A 24,218-nucleotide genomic window follows, 5' to 3' on the forward strand; every position below is an offset into this window, starting at 1 on the left:
ATAACCCGAGAAATAAAATTTCCCCAGCAGCTGGTTATTTGGCGTTTTTTTGGTCTCTCCCCATAACTCGTTACCAAGTAAGGTTTTATGCTAATAATTATTTTGAGTAATTACCAATAGTGTCCACTGCCTTTATAATTTAAGTTGGACATTGTAGAGGCGCGCGCGTTTTTGAGGACGACCCTGCCCATATTTTACCTCGGTTCTTGACCTCAGAACGTCCCAACAGCTCAAGTTTTTGCCAATCGGTTTTGCTGGTTGGACACCGGAAAGTCATAATGCAAAGCAAAATAAAATATGGCCAGAAAACACATTTTGTGTGGTGGCCGACTCACAAATATCAGGGCCCAACTGTAAGAACTGCCTGGCTGTATGATGAGGCCCACACACTGTGTAGTAAGCACAAAAACATGCCAAGCGAAACTTGCAGGTTACCAAACAGCCATGCAATTCATAAAGTTAATGTACACTGTGCGACTGGTCATTTTGTGCTTAGCAGAGAAATTTGTTAATCAGTATTAGTTCTGCCAATCAGTTTTAATGATAGTGAAATTTGGCCCAGGTAAAACATGATAAATACGAAAATTAATAGGCTTGTACATGTAGGTATAGTGAGGGCGCTGTTTTTGTGACACACGGGACACCGTATTGGTGGGCGTGTAATCGGGGTGGGGGGGGGGGCGATAGCAGCAGCGGCGGCGCGGGGTATTTGACATGGGTCAGATTATGGCTCAGCACACTCAAAGCTCCATCCAATCATTTCTACTAACTACCTCCATGATCCAATGTAATCACGGGTTTTACGTTTGTTTGCACTTGTAAAATATTACAAAACTCCATGTTCTATGCCTTTAGATTGAAACTTGTGACACTTTTTACCAGCAGGCCAATAACAATTTTTATTGATCGACAATTCGTGGTATAAACGTCGACAAAGTCATTTCGAGAACTTCTGACTGAGTGATAAAGTTCGACGATTACTTTAGGGACTAAAGTATAACAGTAGTCAATCGAATGTTCGAATGTTCGGGTGAACATTCCTCCATGGTACCTTGCTACCTCTCCATCCCATGCTGCTGGTGGCGCACTCTTTCGGGTGAGTCTAACCTCACCATGGTGGAAATAATCACGACCTGCCCTATCCGTTGACCTTTGAACAAGAAAATGTACTTGTTATTGAGTTTACGCAACAGTGATTTTGTGTTTGTCATCAGTATTTGCAACCGTGACGTCATGTAAGCGCGCACCCAATGACGTGCGCCCACCACGGCCGTGAGTATCAGAGTTCATACAGGGATCACCATCAAGGACGTTTTGTTGACAGAAAACGAGTCTGTACACGACCTTTAGAAATGGTGCCTTTGTTGTGACAATCCCGTGCCAGCAAGTTTCCATGGCCAGAACCGTTACCGAACGTTCTTGCTCCAAAATGTCCATGATTATTCACCTTATATATATCCGCATTCTATTAAAATTCACAGAGCATCTTTTCTTCTTGAGAAGTTTTTAGAGAAAGGACAGAGAAGTTTCTTTATATATAAACAAATTCATGACCTTTCAGGTTTTGCTGATTGTGACCCACTGGTACATCCACTTCTAAGTTTTCCTTTCTATTTTTCATTAAACTTAGTTATTAATTGTTTTTTTTTCTTTCTTATTTCTCTCTCTCTTCTCTCAACTTTTCATATGACCATACTTTTTCAGGTTAATTGCAGATTCCCTGAAAGGGGACTGTCTAAATGATTGTGCATTAAAGGCAGTGGACACTATTCGTAATTACTCAAAATAATTATCACCATAAAACCTTTCTTGATTACCAGTTATGGGGAGAGGAAAACAATGTGAGAAACAGCTCCCTCTGAAGTGACGTAGTTTTCGAGAAAGAAGTAATTTTCCACAAATTTGATTTCGAGACCTCAAGTTTATAATTTGAGGTCTCGAAATCAAGCATCAGAAAGCACACAACTTCGTATGATGAGGACGGTGTTTTTTCTTTCTTATGTCGCAACTTCGACGACCGATTGAGCTAAAATTTTATGCATTATGTTGAGCTACACCAACTGTGAAGACTAGTCTTGGACAGTACCAATAGTGTCCACTGTCTTTAAGTAACCACATCCACTTCCTTTTCATTACTATTGTTCTTTATTCAATTTGTATTTTTTATGAAATCTAGTTGTTGTTTATTTGATGTGTATTATAGTTTTATTTTTTACTTTTCTCTCTCTCTGCCCCCCATTAGTTTCTGAAACGAGCAGAGTTGGGTCACTCCGCACCAGTCGGTGGCAAGAACCTTTACGCAAGAATATTGTGAAAGACTACTCCAGGAATACACAAAATAATCATAGTAATATTTATATTGGGAGGATATGCTGATCATCCACTCATACAGTGTACACATGATTCACTACGCTACGTCATTGCGTGTTACGATGATGACAATGCACCTCTGTCTGACCTGCACAATGAAATTTCTAGAAATTTCTCTGGCGCCCTTCTTTATTCTCGTACAATCTATTATACAACAGTCAGGGAACCAAACACATTCACGGTACGCTGCTTCCGCTTGGAGATATAGTTCTATTTTTACCAACCAACGAAGAACGCTGAATTTTAGCATGTGACCAAGAAGGACCAATAGAATGAGGACACTGACGCTATATAAAATCAACATTGAAGCGACGCATCACCCAGTAATAGACATGCAATACTGTTGAAACAGAAACTCTAAATTTGAGCAATTCTACATTGTAACTTTTGCAGCTTTTAGCAGGTAAGTTTTCCCCCATTTATTAAAATGTTGAGTTAATTTTGTACAATGTATCTTCAGGAAAAGTCTGGTTATTGTTGTTGATTTATAAGCCTGTGAGAATTCTTTTGAATTTAGTTGTTTTTGGGGGGTGTTTCACTCAGTCAGCCGTGTATCAAATGCAAAAACTGAAGAAGGAAGTGGCGAACCTAAAAATAAGAAAAATATACATTGTTAAAGAGGCTTATTAAAGCCATTTAATTTTGCCAATCTAACCCGAATTGTTATATTTAACCGCTGTTTTTATGTTTTCAAGAAAGAAATGAGTTTTTATTGAAGATTTTTTTTGAAAATCGCCAATGATTGTTGCCCAAATTGGCAGTTGATACTTGGACCGGATTTTTAACCCAGACAGTAAAAATTCTGAGCGAAACATACTCGCCGTACAGCAATTTTGGAATTTTTTTTTCAAGAAGCTGTGATTGAAATAATTCAATACCTTCCGTTATTAGGGCTATTCATTTCTTTATTGATGTTTACTGATAACTGATAAAATTCTCTTCACAAAACGTCCCACAAATGAATGGTGAATACATTTTCAGTTATTGCACAATCGATGATGATTCATTTCAGAGAATTGTGAAGGCTGAATGCATTTGAAATTTTTTGACACATAACGAATTGGCGTAGGCCACCGATATAAATTTATTCTTTCAGAAATAATGATCATTAGAAATAGTAAGTTACAAATAACCTTGAGTTTATACTATTATATGATTCAATTTCAAAAATTTGAGAATTGTTACTGCAAGTTATGCTTCTCAGATCCAGATTTTGGTCTTGCTAAACAAAGACCTTGATTAATTATTTTTTAATATTGAATATTTTTGTTATTCTCTGGATTGAAATTTTCTTCTAAAAGCAAGAATAAAGAATCGCTGAATTCCCCAACCCTAAGCGAAAAGCAGCATTGAAGATGGAAATATTATTTTGAGCAAACTAGTAGAATGTACCTACCTTGGCTGAAATGTAACAATAAAGTACTCTGGAAAGTGAACTGTGACTGTTACTTGAAATACAAAAGCTAAATTTTCAATTTTTTTGTTTCTTCCTTGCAGGAAAACAACATGCAGATCTTTGTGAAAACACTGACTGGCAAGACCATCACCCTTGAGGTTGAGCCCAGCGACACCATCGAGAATGTCAAAGCAAAAATCCAGGACAAAGAAGGCATTCCCCCAGACCAGCAGCGTCTGATCTTTGCAGGAAAGCAGCTTGAGGATGGCCGTACTCTGTCCGATTACAACATCCAGAAAGAATCCACACTTCACTTGGTTCTTCGTCTTCGTGGTGGTATGCAGATCTTCGTCAAAACCCTTACAGGCAAGACCATCACTCTTGAGGTTGAGCCCAGTGACACCATCGAGAACGTCAAAGCAAAGATCCAGGACAAGGAAGGCATTCCCCCAGACCAGCAGCGTCTCATCTTTGCAGGAAAGCAGCTTGAGGATGGCCGTACTCTGTCCGATTACAACATCCAGAAAGAATCCACACTTCACTTGGTTCTTCGTCTTCGTGGTGGTATGCAGATCTTCGTCAAAACCCTTACAGGCAAGACCATCACTCTTGAGGTTGAGCCCAGTGACACCATCGAGAACGTCAAAGCAAAGATCCAGGACAAAGAAGGCATTCCCCCAGACCAGCAGCGTCTCATCTTTGCAGGAAAGCAGCTTGAGGATGGCCGTACCCTGTCCGATTACAACATCCAGAAAGAATCCACACTTCACTTGGTTCTTCGTCTTCGTGGTGGTATGCAGATCTTCGTCAAAACCCTTACAGGCAAGACCATCACTCTTGAGGTTGAGCCCAGTGACACCATCGAGAACGTCAAAGCAAAGATCCAGGACAAAGAAGGCATTCCCCCAGATCAGCAGCGTCTCATCTTTGCAGGAAAGCAGCTTGAGGATGGCCGTACTCTGTCCGATTACAACATCCAGAAAGAATCCACACTTCACTTGGTTCTTCGTCTTCGTGGTGGTATGCAGATCTTCGTCAAAACCCTTACAGGCAAGACCATCACTCTTGAGGTTGAGCCCAGTGACACCATCGAGAACGTCAAAGCAAAGATCCAGGACAAAGAAGGCATTCCCCCAGACCAGCAGCGTCTCATCTTTGCAGGAAAGCAGCTTGAGGATGGTCGCACCCTGTCCGATTACAACATCCAGAAAGAATCCACACTTCACTTGGTTCTTCGTCTTCGTGGTGGTATGCAGATCTTCGTCAAAACCCTTACAGGCAAGACCATCACCCTAGAGGTTGAGCCCAGTGACACCATCGAGAACGTCAAAGCAAAGATCCAGGACAAAGAAGGCATTCCCCCAGACCAGCAGCGTCTCATCTTTGCAGGAAAGCAGCTTGAGGATGGCCGTACCCTGTCCGATTACAACATCCAGAAAGAATCCACACTTCACTTGGTTCTTCGTCTTCGTGGTGGTATGCAGATCTTCGTCAAAACCCTTACAGGCAAGACCATCACTCTTGAGGTTGAGCCCAGTGACACCATCGAGAACGTCAAAGCAAAGATCCAGGACAAAGAAGGCATTCCCCCAGATCAGCAGCGTCTCATCTTTGCAGGAAAGCAGCTTGAGGATGGCCGTACTCTGTCCGATTACAACATCCAGAAAGAATCCACACTTCACTTGGTTCTTCGTCTTCGTGGTGGTATGCAGATCTTCGTCAAAACCCTTACAGGCAAGACCATCACCCTAGAGGTTGAGCCCAGTGACACCATCGAGAATGTCAAAGCTAAGATCCAGGACAAGGAAGGCATTCCCCCAGACCAGCAGCGTCTCATCTTTGCAGGAAAGCAGCTTGAGGATGGCCGTACCCTGTCCGATTACAACATCCAGAAAGAATCCACACTTCACTTGGTTCTTCGTCTTCGTGGTGGTATGCAGATCTTCGTCAAAACCCTTACAGGCAAGACCATCACTCTTGAGGTTGAGCCCAGTGACACCATCGAGAACGTCAAAGCAAAGATCCAGGACAAAGAAGGCATTCCCCCAGATCAGCAGCGTCTCATCTTTGCAGGAAAGCAGCTTGAGGATGGTCGTACTCTGTCCGATTACAACATCCAGAAAGAATCCACACTTCACTTGGTTCTTCGTCTTCGTGGTGGTATGCAGATCTTCGTCAAAACCCTTACAGGCAAGACCATCACTCTTGAGGTTGAGCCCAGTGACACCATCGAGAACGTCAAAGCAAAGATCCAGGACAAAGAAGGCATTCCCCCAGACCAGCAGCGTCTCATCTTTGCAGGAAAGCAGCTTGAGGATGGTCGCACCCTGTCCGATTACAACATCCAGAAAGAATCCACACTTCACTTGGTTCTCCGTCTTCGTGGTGGTATGCAGATCTTCGTCAAAACCCTTACAGGCAAGACCATCACCCTAGAGGTTGAGCCCAGTGACACCATCGAGAACGTCAAAGCAAAGATCCAGGACAAAGAAGGCATTCCCCCAGACCAGCAGCGTCTCATCTTTGCAGGAAAGCAGCTTGAGGATGGCCGTACTCTGTCCGATTACAACATCCAGAAAGAATCCACACTTCACTTGGTTCTCCGTCTTCGTGGTGGGAGTCAGTAAACCATGTTAGTGATTTGTTTAACCACTCGCATGAAATACTTTACTTTAAATAAGATTGAACAGATTGAAAAGGGGATCTTAATTGATAAAACAAAAAGAATTCAGCGTTATGCATAGTACAACTTGAAAAGTATTTTAATTTTTTGGAAAAAATCATCATAACACATTTTTTACAAAATTGATCACCTATTTTATTCAACTGCATTTTGAAATGTTCATATATAATGGAAGCATTTAAAAGCATTCAGTAAATCTAGATGCCTTGGCAGGGCTCATTTCAACTTGGATGTCATTTGCAGCATAACAAAACATGTAAAAATAATTTGTCTTGTGATATTGGTCTTTGAGCTTCAAACCCTGCTGTTTCGTTTATTACAAGCAGAAATTTGAGCCCTGCATTGACTTGAGAAAAGTGATCAATTATATAAAAACAAAATACTCAGTCGGTTTGCATTTTAAGAAACTATGCTTATTCGAGCTGTTTACGCAAATATCCTGGGTTGCCTGCCATTTACTGCATAAAATTCTGAAAGACTTTATTTTCAAACGATGGCTCAAACATGCCAATCATTTCATGAACTTTGAAAAGTGAAACAATTTCTGAAATCACATGCATCAAGTTCAGAAAATCTTGATATGAAAATGTGTTGTGGCAGGGATATCAACATGGATGTCATTTGCAGCATAACAAAACATGTAAAAATTATTTGTCTTGTGATATTGGTCTTTGAGCTACAAACCTTGCTGTTTCAGTTATTACAAGCATAAATTTGAGCCCTGCATTGACTTGAGAAAAGTGATCAATTATATATATAACAACAAAATACACAGTCGGTTTGCATTTTAAGAAACTATGCTTATTCAAGCTGTTGACGCCAATATCCTGGGTTGCCTGCCATTTACTGCATAAAATTCTGAAAGACTTTATTTTCAAACGATGGCTCAAACATGCCAATCATTTCATGAACTTTGAAAAGTGAAACAATTTCTGAAATCACATGCATCAAGTTCAGAAAATCTTGATATGAAATTGTGTTATTTTGTGACTCTCTATTAAGTTGGACTTTTCATCAATTTCAGTCAACTGATGAATGTTAGTTGAGATAAAAAATCATTGTTTAGAAAAAAGGCAAAACACAATCTGTTTTTAAGTGCGTAAAATAATTGAGTTACATAAATGGGAAAGTGCATTAAAAGTGAAAGCTAAAAGTAGAAACTGTTTCAACATGACTAATTTTTGATTTGCTATTTTGTTTTTTACTTGGGTGCTTTGTCACACGAGGCAACTTAAAGGCAACCAACTGCAGTGCATGCTTCAGGACCACTTTAGTGTCTTGTGCCCAAATAAAATTGTGATTCTTCAAAACGTGGATGCCTTTACTGCTTGGAAAACAGGTTAATGGTAAACTGCCTTGTAAGTGTAAATGTTGATTTTTAGTTTACAATTCATGGTTAAGTTTTACTGAAAGTGTTGTACAAAGAATCTGATGAAATCCACTTTGAACAGTTTGTTTTAGCCAAAATTAAATACTGCACAAAAGAGCAACTTTGTTGATTTGAATTATGAGAAGCTAATAGTTTCTCCTTAAACACTTTCAGGGTAAATGCGAACATGAACTGTAAAGATAATTATTTAAAGCAATTTATGATGTGTAGCTGGAAAGACTTTAACTCGTCAGTTATTACAAGCATGGAAATCATGTACACACACCAGTAGTGCTGATTTGAAGAAATGGACTTGATATGGCACCCCCCTCCCTCCCCAACCCACATCAAAAGGCTTGGTTCGTGCTTCATATGATTTGAATGTGAAGCAAATTTTGATGTCGCTAATTCGCATCTCTTGTGCGAAACATTTACTGTTAAAATTTCTATGTGACGTCAACATTTGCAGGAGAATTATTAATCTGGCTTTTGAGTGGGCCATCAGGAATAGTGTGTGTAGTTTTTGTTCACATGCGGAATCAGAGATTGAAAACAACAATCTCTCTGCAATTCTTTTTACATCTGCGACTGGTACATGAGAATATCCCATATCCAATATGTGGCAGAGGGTACCCTCCCCCCCCCCCCTTTGAAAAAAGATGGGCCCTTAATTACGCACGCTCTTTCTTGGACTGGATAGTATTGCATAGAGGACATAGTTGCATGCCACACCGGCTACACAAAATTTGAAATTGATGGGCTTGGGTAACTGATCAAAATTCCTCATTGAAATGCCAAGACTGTTGATGAATTGCCCTGTTATAATCAATCAGTTTGTGAATGCGAAGTCATTTACTCATTATTTTATAAGAACTCCTTAGAAATATGGAGTTAAAAATTTAATGATTAAATCGGGAATGAATTGAGAACACGGAATGTGCACCACGGGCTTCGTATTGGACAACTGATCCAGTGTTGTAGTCGAGAGCTAGGAAGTCCGAGATGGAGGTATGAAGGTTTGAGACGGAGACCAAAACTTGGAGACAATGGTGAGTAGATGTGCGTTTAAAACTTCTGAATATTTGTAGTTTTGATACAGAATTTGAAATGGATATGATTCAAAAACAAAATCCACTTCCATTCGTAAAATTAGGATTAACCCTCAGGAAATATACCGGTCGACTATTACCAGTAGGGCCATGGTAATGAAACTGGCTGTCGGATTCAACACAACACTTTTCAAATTAAAAAAATCTTTAAAAATTCTTATACATGTACATGTATAACACAAAAAGTGCACTGGTCATCGGCCAACAACATCCTTTAATCTTTCTCGGCTCCCTGGGGAAGTACATTTATACAGCCTCGATCTGCCGTGGCGCTCTGAAGGCTTTTTCATACACAACATCAACCTCTACCCCCTCGCAGGTACCCATTTGTACCCCTGGATGAAGAGAAGCAATTATAGTAAAGCATCTTGCTAAATGATACAAGTGTCGCGACCAGGATTCAAACCCAAACTGGTGCCCCCATAAGAAAAATAACAATCTTGCAATGATTCAAAAATGATTCAAAAACAGACACACTCTTGATTTCTACAAAGGTAGCTTTATTCCTTTATTCTTTACAACAAAGTATGTAAAACAATTAGTACTACATAGTACACACACATTCTGTTTAATTTTTTTTTATTAGTGATTATTATACATTGTAATCTGGTTATGTTATTTTCACATGGTTATCTTTCCCTGCATTTAGTTTAAGTTTAGTACCCTGATGCCACTCCAGATCACAGCTGAATTTTGTAGTTGTGGCTAATTCTTGTTTTGTATTGGCCTTTGTCATAGGGTAGCCATTTTGGGTTTTTTATCATCAGATTCATGCAGTAAAACTCTCATTTGCAAAACAATCAACCAAGTTGTACAATGGTGGAAACATTGACAAGTCTACAATATATGTCAATTGTTTAATTTTTATTTGAAAGAATCAAAAAAAGAAAAATTGACAAGAGCAGGATTTTAACCGACAACCTCTAGATTAACATGGCAGTGCGCTCTACCAACTGAGCTATCTAGCCCTATATTTGCAGTCGCCCTATTTTTTCAATGTCTTTGTTCGGTAGTTTCATTTTGATCTAAACGGCATCCATGTACTGTTGAAATTGCTGGTTCGTTTCAAAACCACAGCAACTCAAAGATAACTCCATGGTCTTAATCAAATGATATGCATGTTCAGCAAACACAACTATCAGCAAACACAACAACATCGTGTAGGCGTTGTGTCAAAGGCCAAAGTACAAAACAAAATAAGTATGCAAATATATTTGTGTGATAATTGGTTATCAATCTGGTACATAAAACACAATCCTTCCATTGTCAGCTTGCTCTGGGCTGACCGGCTATCATACGTAAAATCAAAAATGTCAATTTTACAAAAAAGTGCAGCATTATTTTGAAAGATTTCTTTAACATATCCATCGAATGAGTTAACAACATTGTTGAAACAAACTCTGTAAAAGCTACGCATAAAAAAGTCCCTTGTTAATTATGAATATATTTTTTGTTATTTTTTTTCTTCTTCTTCGTTTCATTTTTAAGTAAATTAAAAAGAAATACTTATTAAGCGTCACAATTTATATAAAGTCTAAGTATTAGTACAAACTATTTTTGTACAAAATACAAAGCCTGATAATTAAACTGATGGATTCTCGGGGTGTGGAACAAGGATTATGCAACAACCCAGTCAGACAAATTAAAATGGAAGTTCAAAATTTCATAGGGTTAACATGCATTCCTTGGGTTGTTAAGTGCCACCCCACCCTTAAAATAACACTCCAGAGGCGGATATCCAAAAGAGTTAAGACTAGTCTTACCTCATGTTAGGACGAGTTACCCAACTTGGGACTAGCCTTAAGCTTTTTAATATCTCTCCTAAGTTAAGACTAGTCCTAACTCTTTGTGAATTCGACCCCAGATCCACCCTGTACATTTAAAGAAAACATGGTTTCCCTGTCTACGTGTTTGAAAACACCGATGGTACGTTTTTCCACAAACTACAGCGTCATATTTTCGAAGAGACCCCCTTTACAGTATTCATCAGAATACCTTCTCATCAGAAGAATGTTATAATGCCTCAAAACATGACGCCTCTACTACAATAGATGGCAGTGATCACACTGGATTCAATTTTGTTCCTTTATAGTCTGCTTTAAATATTAACAAATTTTGAAATGCTCAGTCAAGTCGAACTCCAACCCTCCCACCAAGTTCGCTCAGACAGTTTTGGTGGAAACATGGTATGCCCAACTTTGGATAAACTGTAATCAGCACTCAACACTGTGGCCCATTCCTATAAAGGTTAGGCAAATCCAAAGAAATGATTTTGCTTACCGGCCACAATTTCTTCGCTATGTACTGTTTGTGACTAGTTCTTGTTTTTCCTTAGCTGTTACTTTCAGCTCAATGAGAAATGACTCTGCCTGAGGGATTATCAGGCGGTTGCTATTTCTCTTTTAACATACCCTGTTTTAACACTAGACAGATAAAAAATAGCCTTTTAAGTATAAAAACCTGAAATAAGAATGATCAGAAGAGCGTATTTACAAAGCAACACTATGATTCACCATCCTAGTTAAACTGCTGTTAACAAATCCAAAAAAACGGAAAAGAAACAAATTATTTGAATAATATAAATATAACTAGCCTAACATGTTAATGCATGGATATATACTACAATGAAGTATAATACTTCAAGGCACAGTGGACTACATCTAAGAAATCTAATTTTTAAAACTGTCTTTACTACAGCATTGCCGGCCGATACAGTATTAAGACAGACTATTTAAAAGCACCTTCTGACCAAAAATCCTTTGGGGTAATGATTTTCTTCCTTTGTAGAAAAAAAAGACCATTAATTAAAAAAAGTGTCCTAAGACTTTTACAGCCAAGTGTTAAATAGCACCAATTATGACGTAAAAATCACAGATGCATGTACTCTGGTGATTTCCTTACTCCACACTAGCTACGACGTGTACCTCAATCTCAAACATGATCGATTTACTCATCTCCTCTGGTAGCGCCTCAGCAATTTCCTCATCCTTTGGTTTCAATTGCCCTTCGACCTCCAGCTTGAAGACGGTGGGTTTCTTGATGGCTTTGTGTATGCGCACCAAGGCGACGCCTTCCTGCTTGTTTTGGATGATAAAGAACCCGCCCTCGTCACCGGTCACCAATTTGTACTCCATCGTACCGATGTCCTTTGAATAACCCGTCAGGAATCTGGCCACACGGAATCGTCGTCGCGCCATGTGGATTGGCAGCTTTAGAGACACAACTGCTCCTGGTTTGGCGTGGACACCAAGGAAATTCTCTGCCGTCTCAGTGCTGTTGGTCGGAACCACTTCAACCGTGTTATTGGTTTCCTCGATGGGTAGCGTATTCACGATCGCAACGGTGTCGTTCAGATCCGGGACGTCGAGGGCAGCATCCACATCTCGTCTTGTTCTACCAGAGTTGAGTTGACAGTGGTAGCAGGGCTTCTGAACAGCGCCTCCGGTTTGCTGGGTCTGGCCTGTTTGACCGTAAGACTGTTGTCCGTTTTGGCGATACTGTGGTTGTGGTTGTTGTTGTTGACGGTACTGTTGTTGTTGGCCGTACTGCTGTTGGCCGTACTGTTGCTGGCCGTACTGTTGCTGTCCATACTGTGACTGTGTAGGTTGACCATAATTTTGTTGCTGTCCGTAACCACGTCCGTATGTTGATACACAAGCACTGAAAAGACAACACAACCATGTCAGATTTGTCCAAAATCATTTCATAAATTTGTCCAAAAATTTTCCTTAAACAAAACAAATATATAGCCCCCAAATTGATGTACTTTGCAAAATTTAAATATTTGAAAATGGACCATAATCAACTGGCACCAGGGGCACAACGCCACCTACTCCTGGGGCTGAAACAGGGTTACCCCTTCACAGTCCGTAAGGATGTAGGTATGGGTATCATCCACATGGCAGCCTGGTTAGTAGAACAGAATGTACTACATTCCCAATTGTTAACGCAGCAATTAGGTTAAGTGCCTTGCTCAAGGACACAAGTGTCATGACCGGGATGTCAAACCTGACAACACCAGAGCTTGGGTCCGGTGACCCAGACCGCTCGGCCATGACACGCAACAAGTAAAGGTCGGACTGGTCGGATGGTTTGTCTTACCCTTGAGCCACGCTGGTATAACCCTGAGGACATCCACAGGAGAAGCTTCCCTGTGAGTTTTGGCATCCGTAGGAGCAGGGCTGGTAACCACCACCACCAAACCCACCAGAGCACTCATTCACATCTAGAAAAAAAGAAAAAAAATCACAATAAAGTGGATCAACCGTTACAATGTTTCTTGCACTAATTTACAGGCATGATATTTGGTTCTTGAAAAACCCCAAAAGTAGCTTACCTGTACACAGCATGTTTTGTTGATCAAAGTTGTAACCTCCTGCACATCCACAGCGATATGATCCTTCCGTATTGTAACATGATGCCTGGCCACAGATGGCCCCTTGGTTACACTCGTTGTCGTCTAGTTCAAAGTTAAGAAGAAGAAAAAAATAGTCAAGCCTAGCTCAAATGACAAATAGGAACAGAAATTCACTACATGCAATCTTATTCTCAACTGCCCTGTCAACAAAATATCATCAAAAATGTTTCAAAATAGAGCAGGGTCATAATTTTTACAGCAGTACAGGTTGAACGGTTTCAGACAGGCACCCCTGAACAAAGCTATTGAAAAAAATAGGGAGACAGCCAACATACGGGCTTTGATTGCTCAGTTGGTAGAGCACCGGCATATGAGAATGAGCATGAGAATGCAAACTTACCGACGCAGCGATTCCAGTAGTAATGCTGAGAGAAGCCATCGGGACAGTTACAACGGTAACCACCCACTGTGTTAATACATCCATACTGGCACCTGGTACCCGGACTTTGGCACTCATCAACATCTAAAAAAGAAGGAAAAAAATATCAGTAAAATCTAAACTTGCATAGACCTTTGCAAATACTCGGGCGCGAGCGTAAAGCTAGGAACTATAGATGCATTGTGGTCTAGCTGGTGATCAAATTTGATCCATAGCTATCCGACAAAGCACCTCATTCAACAGTTTGCGCTTGCGCAATGGTATTTGCGAAAAGGTCTATGACAAAACTCACACGAAGGGCTAGGCCTATTAACTGAACTATGACAAATTCATTATCATTCAATTACCTCACTGTTTACATTTGTCTAAGTTAAGGCCTAGTCTAATTAGATTCTGCTATTATTATTATTTATATATTCGGCTAAGAATTCGGCCTTTGGTTATCTTTTAATGTCATTCTTGACAGACTGGCGCACTGGATTTGTTCAATATTACTATTAACCGTCATTTTAACAAACAGCACAAGATTATAACAGATATAATAGACCCTATAACAGTAAAAGAAACAACATATAAACATGTTCAAATAAACCACATATAAAAATTAACAATTGAAAAGCAAGTAAACACTTGAGCAATTCCATTGACTAAAACGGGCACAACTATATGAAATGGGAGGGGAACATGGGATAGTAATAACACAATGAAGTAAATTGCCTTGTGCATTTGTCTGTAACCATTCAAAGACACAAGCAGCAGTAAGTTGAAATACAAATTTAAACAACATGCACTATATCTCTTAAATGCAGATTAAATCACAAAGTTTGTGAAAATAACACTTTCTGAAGCACAATAATCAATAATCAGTGATACACAAGTCATTAAAAAATGTGGAAATAAAGAAAATATACACAACAATTTAGGTCTTTGTACGATAGAATGATAGACATGTATGAACATAGAAAATACATAATTTTGTTGTTAAATGAGCAAGCAATTAGTTTTGATCTTACAAGTCCAAAACCTGATGTTTAAAAACAGTGAACACAATGGGGCTGAAGTAGAATAGAACTTTTCAAGATGTTTGATTAACCTGGGAACATTCATAAATTTATGGTGATGAAATGAGCAGGAATAGATTTGACAACATTTGGAAGAATAGAAAAGCCATTCAGAAATTCCTCTAAAAATACACGGACAACAATGTTTATTTTTAAATTGGTAATTGACTAAATATCAAGAGCCTCTCTTGGGGACACGGATTCACAGATGAAAATAACTCAGGGGGAGCTTAAGGTAGGAAATAGATATATCTTGTCTTACCAACGCATCTTTTGCCAGTAGGGTCCAAGGTGAAGAAACGCTGGCAGTCACAGGTGTGTCCGTTAGGCACAGTACGGCACGTACCATACGGGCCACATACATCTGGGTTGACTGCGCACACGTCTACACCTAAACAATAAAATGAGACTGATATTATCAGATGGCCACACAAAGTCAATACAGGTTTTTACTTCAGACACTAGAATTATTGATGTAATTGTTGTCAAGTCACCAATGCAGTAGTAACCAGTCCATGCGTTAACTTTCTTATATCTGTGTGGCCCTAAACTTTGACAACAGATTTACCATCTCTCACCTGGGCCAATTTTTCTTTGCTCTGCTTACCCGAAAACTCTGTGCTTACAGCCTATTGAATTATGTGGTTACAGCCAATAGAATTACGTGCTTGGAGCTTGATAAGCGCAGAATTTGCGGTAAGCAGAACCATGAGACTGGTCCCTAATCCAATGAGTGAAACTACTACTTACTGACACAAGAGCCGTCTTTGGGTGCCATACCATCAGGACATCTACACTCGTATCCACCCCGGGTGTTAAAGCAGTCAAACTGGCAATCATGGGTTCCTAGGACACACTCATTCTTGTCTGAACACAAAGAAAACAAACAAATTATGTCTCGTTGTTCACAAAGAAGGAAACAGCAAGCAGAAATGCAAGCAAAGCACAAGCACCAAAAGGAACTCAGAATGACAACTACATCAGTACATGTATGAACATATTTTTTGTCAGGTTTGCACAATGATTAAAACAATACAAGTACATCTGTAGAACACTCATGAATATTTATACTAATTATAACTTGGGGGCTAATCATCCTTACTCGCAGGTTGCAGCTAAGAGCTGAATTGCGAAGGACACGGCTACAACGTGTTCGAGGAGCTGGCATGCAAGGGCGCCTATGGCTGCCAGCCACATCAACCCATTATGACCACGTTGCACAGCAAAGATCGTAAGGGAGGAAAACCGGATTGTCTAGAAAACCCTCGTGGCACAACAGGGAACCAACGCACAACTCAACTCACATATGGCCCCGACCGAGAATCAAATCAAACCAGGGTCACCTTGGTGAGAGGCGAGCGCTTTACGCACAAGCCAACCATGCCACCCGAAATGTAACTGATATAAACACATGTAGAAAGGTAGATACATTTTAGAAGCTTTAATTTGCTCGTAAGCTTTAAGTAGCATGTTCCAAAGCATGAGTCCCTCATGTTCAAATATATTACACAGCATTAGTAAGGATAAAAACATCATTTGTCAATTTTAGTCGGAAAGCTTACTGGTTAAGAAGTTCAAACTGGAACGATTTTTTTGTGTGTGAAATATTTCTACCAATCCTGTATAATAATATCTTTAACACACTTGTATGAGCTAGAGAAGTATGCGTATAAGAAATGTGAACATTATCAAATTAATGAATGACCCTTTGCCATCCATTTTTGTAATAATTTGTTTGTCAACTCCTTCCCCACCTCTCCCCTCCTCCCAGTTCCCGTGAGCTGAAACCATTCACAAGATACCAAACCCAAGTTGTTTGCGGAGACTTACCAACGCAGGTGACACCATCGAAACCCATGGTGAATCCTTCCCCACAGCCACATGTGTAGCTTCCAATGGTATTCTGACAATCATACGGGCATGGGTTGATCTTTCGGTTGCACTCGTCTTCATCTACACACCATGAAAGATATTTAAAAAAACATGAAAGTAAACAATTTGAGCTAACAAATTGTAAATGTTTAAATTTTAATATACAGCATTTTATAGATGATTGTTTTTCAGAGATGACCTTAAAAAAAGATGTGACATTGGACAATTGTTTTTTGAAATGACACAAACGTCAGTGTGTTTTTTTTTTTTTTTTTTTTTTTTAGGGAGGGGGGGTGGATAAATTTCAAGTTAAAAACCAATTAATCACATCCCTAACCAAAATAATATTTTTCGTCAATGGGAAATATTTCTTACTCACCAATACAGAATGATCCATCGGGTGTGAGCACATATCCCGTGTGACACTGACAGAGGAAACCACCTTGAGCTGAGATGCACTGACCGTTGGAGCACAGACCAACAATCTGTGTACATGGATCCATGATAGGGTTGGGGTTCTCTCGGCAGAGGGTGTTGAACTCCGCTGTCAAGATCAAAATAAAAACAGAATTATTGTTTTATTTCTCACAACAAACTCAATCAAGTTGAACCATTCAAGCCAACAGGGCCCAATTTCATAATGGCTGTAAGCTAAAGTTTCCTGTTTAGCGCAATTTCTAACAAGGACACGTACAACAAAGGGGGGGGGGGGGGCTTCTCTTTTATACATACGTGTAGCAAAGTTAGGGCAGGCTTCACACTGAGATCCCCAAGCCAGACCTCCACTGCAACAGCAGGAATCCTTGGTGACTGGTACAGTATTAGCTGGTGCTGAGCATGAGTCGTCCAATGTTGCATAACACACACCAGAGCGCTGATCTGGAAAAAAACAATGAAGAAAAAAAAAGCATGTGTTACACTACTACTAGGTCTTATTATTAGGTGAGGTTTGAGTAGTGTTGGTTCTGAGAAGAGCTGGTGGTTGACAACTCAACGTTCCGATTATTATGCTCTGATTGTCTTCAGGAGAATGTTGGTAAAATGTTTGTTATTTTATGCATATGTCGGGATTCACCAAGTGAGAATACTGGTCTTTGGACAATTACCAAATTTGTCCAGTGCCTTTAACTGAGAAACGGATCGTAAATCCATCTTTACCTTTGCACTGTTTGCCATTGAACGACGGGATGTAGCCGGTGTTGCAGTCACACGAGTATGTTCCTTCCATGTTTACACAACGTCCGTTGGCACAAGGGTTATTCAAACACTCATTGATGTCTAGTTGTAACAAAATAAAAAACAAGAGAATAGAATTAGCTGATTGCAAACTGCTTACAAACCAAGAGGACCTATATTAAAATTGCAAAAAATGGTTAATGGTCTGATGTTTCGACCCTAACAGAGTCTCAAAGGCTAAAATGACTTTAAAATAAAAAAATAACAAACACTAAAATATTTAAAAATCCGCGTTGTTCTTAAATGAAAACAAACGACTCACTTGCCAAGACTTTTTAAGATGGGGAAGCAGTCTAAGAAGTATGAAGTACGCAAAATAAAATTATCTTTCAAGGAGAAGTACAAAAAAAATAGCATAGCATTGATTTCAAATGCATGAACCATTAATCATTATAACCCTCAATTTCAACAAAGGGGCTTAACTGTGAGAAAATATTATATAAAAAAAACCGAATGCATAATTTAAAATGTTTGCCGAATTGTGTGGTAGTAAAAATTGGGCCCTGCAGGCATCGGGATAAAGTTGGGGGTTGCCACGCCCTTATGGGCGGGGCTTCAGTCTTTTACACACCTTTACACATGTTTCCGTTGCCACCCATGACGGAGTAACCTTCTGGGCAGGTGCACATGAATTTACCAATCAGGTTCTTACACATGTACCTGCAGTTATTGGCAGACGTCTGACACTCATCCAAATCTGACACAAAAGAAAATACAAGAACAGTTACATTTAATAATAATTCAGCAAAGACGGCTGGCAGTGCAAGATTTATAATTGAGAAAAATCAGATTTTTATTTTAACTGAATATTTCAAATATTAAAATTTAGTTCTAAATCAACCAATTAACTTTAAAATTCCCCTGTGAAGACCATTTTTTGTTCCAATTATCTTCGGTCTCCATCAGGTACCCAATATTAAGACATTCCTGACTCACCTCTGCAGTGTCTACCATCATCAGTGATGACGAAGCCGTGGGGGCAGATACAGCGGAAGGACCCAGGAAGATTCTGGCAACGGAAGGCACAATAGTCTCGATCACGACGACACTCATCAATATCTGAAACAAACAAAAAACAATATATCATGTCAGACTGAAAAACAACTTCCACTAGGTGCACAAATTGCTTATATATTTAATTCAATTTAATTCATCCACAATTATATTGACCCCCCCCCCCCCAAAAAAAAGTATTTTTTTACAGGCACCCAACATCTTGGGATTCAAGTATCCCAAGTTGGCCCTCATTTTACATTTATTCTTGTTTTTCATTTACTGTTTTTACAAACACCGATGCAATTCAAGATATTGTAATTTAGTAGGTTTTTTTTCTCCAGGAAATTGATTTTTCAAGAAAGTTACTTTTCAATGAATAAACTATGAGAGATACAAAAATATAATAGTTTGCTTACCGTGACATTTTCCATCTCTACTTTGTTGATAGCCTGATCCACAAATACATTCATAAGATCCGGCCGTGTTGATGCAGGTTGCATTGAGACCACAGGCACTCAGAGTGTCTTCACATTCATCCACATCTACATTCAAAGGAGAAAACACACAAGTAGGTGTCAATGTTAAGCCCTGTTCACACTACTGTATTCATTGGGGTTGCCCCCAGGGGCAACAACAGCCAGTCCTTTCACACTAGAACTGCTCAAATAAAGACTCCTCTCTCTGGGCTGTAATATATAAGATGTTTTATTTAAAACTGTAAAGGGCTTAGTAAAGATGTAAAAAAAAAAATGTTGAGTCTAAGTGGGTGAAAATGTTGAGTCCAAGTGGGTGAAGAGAAGGCAGAAGTAAAGAGAATGGGAATTGAGAAAAAAAAGACTTTCATGTAATGGTCAGGTAGGGTCAGTGAGGCTGAGGATGGTCGGGAGGTCATTAAAAAAACTCATAAATTTGTCAAGGCCAGCTGCAGTGTGGACTCTGGTTTCTAGGTTGGAAATTGGTATAATAGACCGATCCAATAGCTCCACCCCATTGCGTATTGACCAACCACAACGCAACGGAGGTCCGACACTAAGGTCCGACATGCGTGCGAGTAGCTTGGCGTGCGCGGCAGAGTTGTGCAGAAAGGCATTGGAGAGCCCCACGTGTTCTTGCCCACACGTGCGTCGTGGGCAGAGCGTACTGGATTGGTCTATTGGGATGGCCTTGTGGGCCTGGGGGTTGGAAGTGTGTGACAAAGCAAAATACTAAGCTTACACCAACAAAAAATCTAAATTGAAAAAAAAAAAAAACACGTTAATTTTTCTCACCTATGCAAGTGTGGCCCGTTGAATCCAAGACGAAACCCTGATCACAATCACAACGGAATGATCCATCCATATTGATACAGTAGCCATTCTCACAGATATCTGGGAATTGTTTGCACTCGTTGATGTCTTCGAAGACATCTGGGAAAATGTCGGGGGCGTAGCCCGGTCCCTTCTTACACAACTGCTGGTATTCGGCTATTAGATGTAAGAGTATTACACAATTTATTAAAGACAACTCCTGGTCAATTTCAACAACATTTTTAATTTTTTAATTTTTCATTTAATTTCATTTATGCTGGTTGTGAAGCTAAGGATTCTCAAAAAAATTAACTTAGTCACTGCACTAGCCAAAATTCACATACAATAGAGAGAAGACGATGAAGGAACATGCGGGAGTAGAACCAGATAATTATTCCAGGGAAAACCCACGCAGTCAGGTAGGGACTGAAAACCCAATCCACAGTGTTGTATTGAATTATTAAAATCTACAGCGCTCAGCTTTTACAATGGGCTGGTCTAAATTCGCAGAAAGTTTGAAGGGGCACCAAGGCCAAGACCTAAGGGCATAAGAAACCAAGATCCCATGGCAACATAGACCATGGCTAGCCTTAACTCCCAAGCCAGTAGCGATCAGTCCTTATTCTCATTTAAGTCAATCTGCTATGTTTTATGTTGTGTAGATTTCATTATTTGAGATTGTAAGAATTTCAATTTACTTGAGGTTGGCAGAGGGCACAGGCTGCACGGTCGTCCCCATCCAGACCCCATACTGCAGCAGCACTCCGTCAGGGTGTGGTTACCATCCAAGGGAACGGTGCACTGACCACGCTCAAAACCAGTGAAGCAAACAAGCTCTCGCGAATCTGGGGGAAAACAAAATCACAATGTATTCACTACTGATTCATTTCAGTACCTTCTAAGGGTTTGGCTTGGAATTTTCAGTAAATCCACTCAATGTGTCTCAATATTTGAAGTTTATCTGTCTAGGCTGTCTTCAACAGGCCTTGGCTTATTGTTTTGCGTTACCTGTTTGTCTTGTCACCATGTTTGTAGTTTGTTTGTCTGCTACAAGTTTTGGCTTCAAATCTGACAACCTCAAAAACAGTTCTTGAGCTTAAATGCAAACTGATGGTCAGAGCTATCACTACAGCCCTTTTCACATTACGGAGTCAATTCACTTGAAGTTCCAGGAAAGTTTATCAACCTCACCACCACCCCCTGTTTATTTCACACTTTGAAATTTTCCTCAAAAGATTGAACCCTTATTACAATGTCAGATACCACGCTCTAAATTTTAGGTCTGTTGAAATGATGACATTTCCACCTTTTGATAATCATTTGAGATATAGATTTCAATAAGCTTTTGGAAACAGTATCCTCACCACCAAAGAGCGGATAAAAGAGCAGGAATTTTGTATACATGGAGAAAGTAAAAGCGACCTTTTTTTCGAGATGCAAATATAAAAATGTCTGAAATTTTTCGTCTTTGTATTACCGACACATGTGAGTCCATCGCTGGTAGGCAGGAAGCCTGGTTGGCACTCGCAGTAGAAGCTGCCCAGGGTGTTTACACACACACCGTCAAGACAAGGGTTGGATAGAGTGGCACACTCGTCAATATCTGAAATAGGAAAAATAACAAAAAGCACATTTTTAATTTGCAAATGGAAATGCTGCACAACTCCGTGTATGACTTATATGATTTAGATCTTCAAATTAAAAGCTTGTCTAAGCATTTTTGAAAATTTGCTGACCCTTAGTACTAAATTTTAAAAACTCACCTAAGCATTCTTGACCATTTGGAGAGAGTAAGTAGCCGTCGTTACAGACGCATTGGAAGGATCCAATCAGATTCTGGCATCTACCTCCTGGGCACAGGAGTGGCTGCTTCGCACACTCGTTGATATCTTGGAGAAGAAAAACAAGAAGAGCAGATTAATCTCTCGTTGGTCTTTTGAAGAGATCTATTACAGACACTGGACACATCTTTGGTATTTGTCAAAGAACAGTATTATCACTTGGTGTACATGTGTACATTCCCAACATATGCATGAAATTACAACACTGTGAAAATTGAGCTTAAAATGGCAAGAAAATAATGAAAGGAAAAAACACCCTTGCCGAAAATTTCCTGAGAATGGCTTCAGGACTTGAAGTCTTTCTCAGATTCAAATATTTTCGTGAGAAATTACTTCTTTCTCAAAACTTACATTGCTGGGCAGAAATGTTCTTTTGAAAAATTGTCTTGCTAAATATTATTTCTGAGGAGTAGGTTTTCCGGAATTTGGGAGACTTCTCTGTTCTGAAAGAAACTTTTCAACTACTGCCTGGGCAGAAGGTAGTACATTGGCTGGGACTTCTACTTTCGCTTAGCTTATCAAAGGGACTTCTCGCTATTAACTTCACTATCGAGGTGTGAGTTCTTAATTGGTCTTGACATTTCAACTAGCTTTCTCTTATCATCGTTAGGAGATTTATTATTATTATTATTGATATCAAATTGTCTTCACTTACCATCACAGATCTCTCCACTGTATGAAGGCTCAAAGCCAGTGAAACAGTCACAGTAAAAACCACCAGGGATATTGACACAGCGACCATTAAAACATTGTCCAGCTCCGGTGATGCACTCATTGATATCTGGAGGAATGGGACAGTGGTACCATTGTTATAGTTACAACGTCTTAAAGATTGAGGAAATAGAATTAGCTGTTGTAAACTGCTTACCAATTAAAAGGAACTATGGCATAAATGCAGAAAGTAGTTAATGGTCTGATGTTTTGACCCTAGCAGAGTCTTTCCCGAATGTGATCGCTACTCACCAATGCAGTCTTTGTTCTGTCCAAGCTCATACCCGCCGAAGCATTCACACTCGTAGGACCCAAAGGTGTTACGGCACGTCCCGTTGCCACAAACTCCGATATTTCCGATACGTTGCTGGCATTCATCAATATCTTTGAAATAAACACAATAAGTCAAAGTTGAGTTGAGGAGTCAGCTTGATAGCGCTGCTAAGCACAGATTTACAAAGAAAACCAGAAATTTAACACTCCTGAAAATATGATATAAATCTCAAGTTTTCCTAGAACTTATTTCTAAAGATTCTTTCAAACTTACCGTCACAAGACTTTCCGTCATAAGATGCTGCAAATCCGATATTACAATCGCAGCGATACGTCCCTGGGATGTCAATGCAGCGGCCGTTCCTGCCGCAAATGTTGGGTGACTCTCGGCACTCGTTAATATCTGTCATGAAACAAAAATGGTTGAAATAAAAATTTCCCGACCAATTTCAGCAAAAAAATAGTTTAATTTCCTTAAAATAACTTTATGTTCATGCATTTGTCCCTAAGTTGATCAAATTTGTTTTGTTTTTTCTCTGAACCGACTTTTTTACTCAAAGAGTTTTAAAACTCCTGTAAGCCTTACCCCCACAAGGTCAAAAACACTGTGATTTGAAATTAACTTCACAAACACAATGACCACAGATTTATCCCTACCTAAAAATATCAAACAAAAATAAAGAAAGAGAATTTGTCCACTTACTAATGCAAGCCACATTGTTAGAAGCCAATGTGTATCCAGCCCTGCACTCGCATACATGGCTACCAATGGTGTTCCTACAGATTGCGTTACTGCGACAGTAAGACATTCCCTCGGCACATTCATCAATATCTACAGAGAATAATAAAAGTAATAATTTTAAAAAAACATTTATATAGCGCCTTTTGCAAGGCCTCAAAGCACTCTATGAAATTGGTTCCTGATTTTGCATACAAGAAGACTGGCCTAAACTGAGCATTCAAGTGCTTTTCTTGGCAGGCAAGATACTGTAAAAGTTTTGCATTTTGTACAGTAATTTCTACACAAGTCGAGCATTTTTTTTTAAGTACAGGTTTGGCCACAGTGTGGACTGTATCTGTCTCCCCTTGGGCAACTGCTTTACTTTCTAGATTTTGAGATAGTCTTGGCATCGGGAAAAATCCCTGAGAAATCACACGCCTGCTCCAATTCAATGTATTATTGGCCCATACACTTTATGAGTAAAGAAGTAATTCAAAT

General features: G+C 39.6%; 2 protein-coding genes across 4 annotated transcripts in view; one reads left to right on the forward strand and one right to left on the reverse strand.

Annotated features, from left to right (window-relative positions):
- Nucleotides 1-2,655: 2,655 nt before the first annotated feature.
- Nucleotides 2,656-7,204, forward strand: LOC139942348 (polyubiquitin-C). The gene is made up of 2 exons (XM_071939188.1): nt 2,656-2,773; nt 3,868-7,204. Exon 2 carries the CDS (start codon nt 3,877-3,879, stop codon nt 6,391-6,393), a length of 2,517 nt encoding a protein of 838 aa, XP_071795289.1. The 5' UTR covers nt 2,656-2,773; nt 3,868-3,876; the 3' UTR covers nt 6,394-7,204.
- Nucleotides 7,205-9,406: 2,202 nt separating this feature from the next.
- Nucleotides 9,407-24,218, reverse strand: part of LOC139942346 (fibrillin-1-like) — a 69,686-nt gene continuing 54,874 nt past the window's right edge. For all 3 annotated transcript variants that reach the window (XM_071939182.1, XM_071939180.1, XM_071939181.1), the window contains 21 exons: nt 23,703-23,831; nt 23,274-23,402; nt 22,979-23,110; nt 22,671-22,796; nt 21,938-22,063; nt 21,652-21,777; nt 20,873-21,019; nt 20,157-20,351; nt 19,305-19,430; nt 18,829-18,951; nt 18,464-18,589; nt 17,815-17,934; nt 17,389-17,535; nt 17,036-17,200; nt 16,615-16,737; nt 15,535-15,651; nt 15,047-15,175; nt 13,685-13,807; nt 13,264-13,386; nt 13,029-13,152; nt 9,407-12,587 (listed from right to left, as the gene is read on the reverse strand). In XM_071939182.1, the coding sequence (XP_071795283.1) occupies nt 11,825-12,587; nt 13,029-13,152; nt 13,264-13,386; nt 13,685-13,807; nt 15,047-15,175; nt 15,535-15,651; nt 16,615-16,737; nt 17,036-17,200; nt 17,389-17,535; nt 17,815-17,934; nt 18,464-18,589; nt 18,829-18,951; nt 19,305-19,430; nt 20,157-20,351; nt 20,873-21,019; nt 21,652-21,777; nt 21,938-22,063; nt 22,671-22,796; nt 22,979-23,110; nt 23,274-23,402; nt 23,703-23,831 (3,419 nt within the window). In that variant the 3' untranslated portion in view covers nt 9,407-11,824. The remainder of the gene's footprint in view (nt 12,588-13,028; nt 13,153-13,263; nt 13,387-13,684; nt 13,808-15,046; nt 15,176-15,534; nt 15,652-16,614; nt 16,738-17,035; nt 17,201-17,388; nt 17,536-17,814; nt 17,935-18,463; nt 18,590-18,828; nt 18,952-19,304; nt 19,431-20,156; nt 20,352-20,872; nt 21,020-21,651; nt 21,778-21,937; nt 22,064-22,670; nt 22,797-22,978; nt 23,111-23,273; nt 23,403-23,702; nt 23,832-24,218) is intronic.

This window comes from Asterias amurensis, chromosome 9 (genome assembly GCF_032118995.1).
Source record: "Asterias amurensis chromosome 9, ASM3211899v1".
In the NCBI taxonomy this organism is placed as follows: domain Eukaryota; kingdom Metazoa; phylum Echinodermata; class Asteroidea; order Forcipulatida; family Asteriidae; genus Asterias; species Asterias amurensis.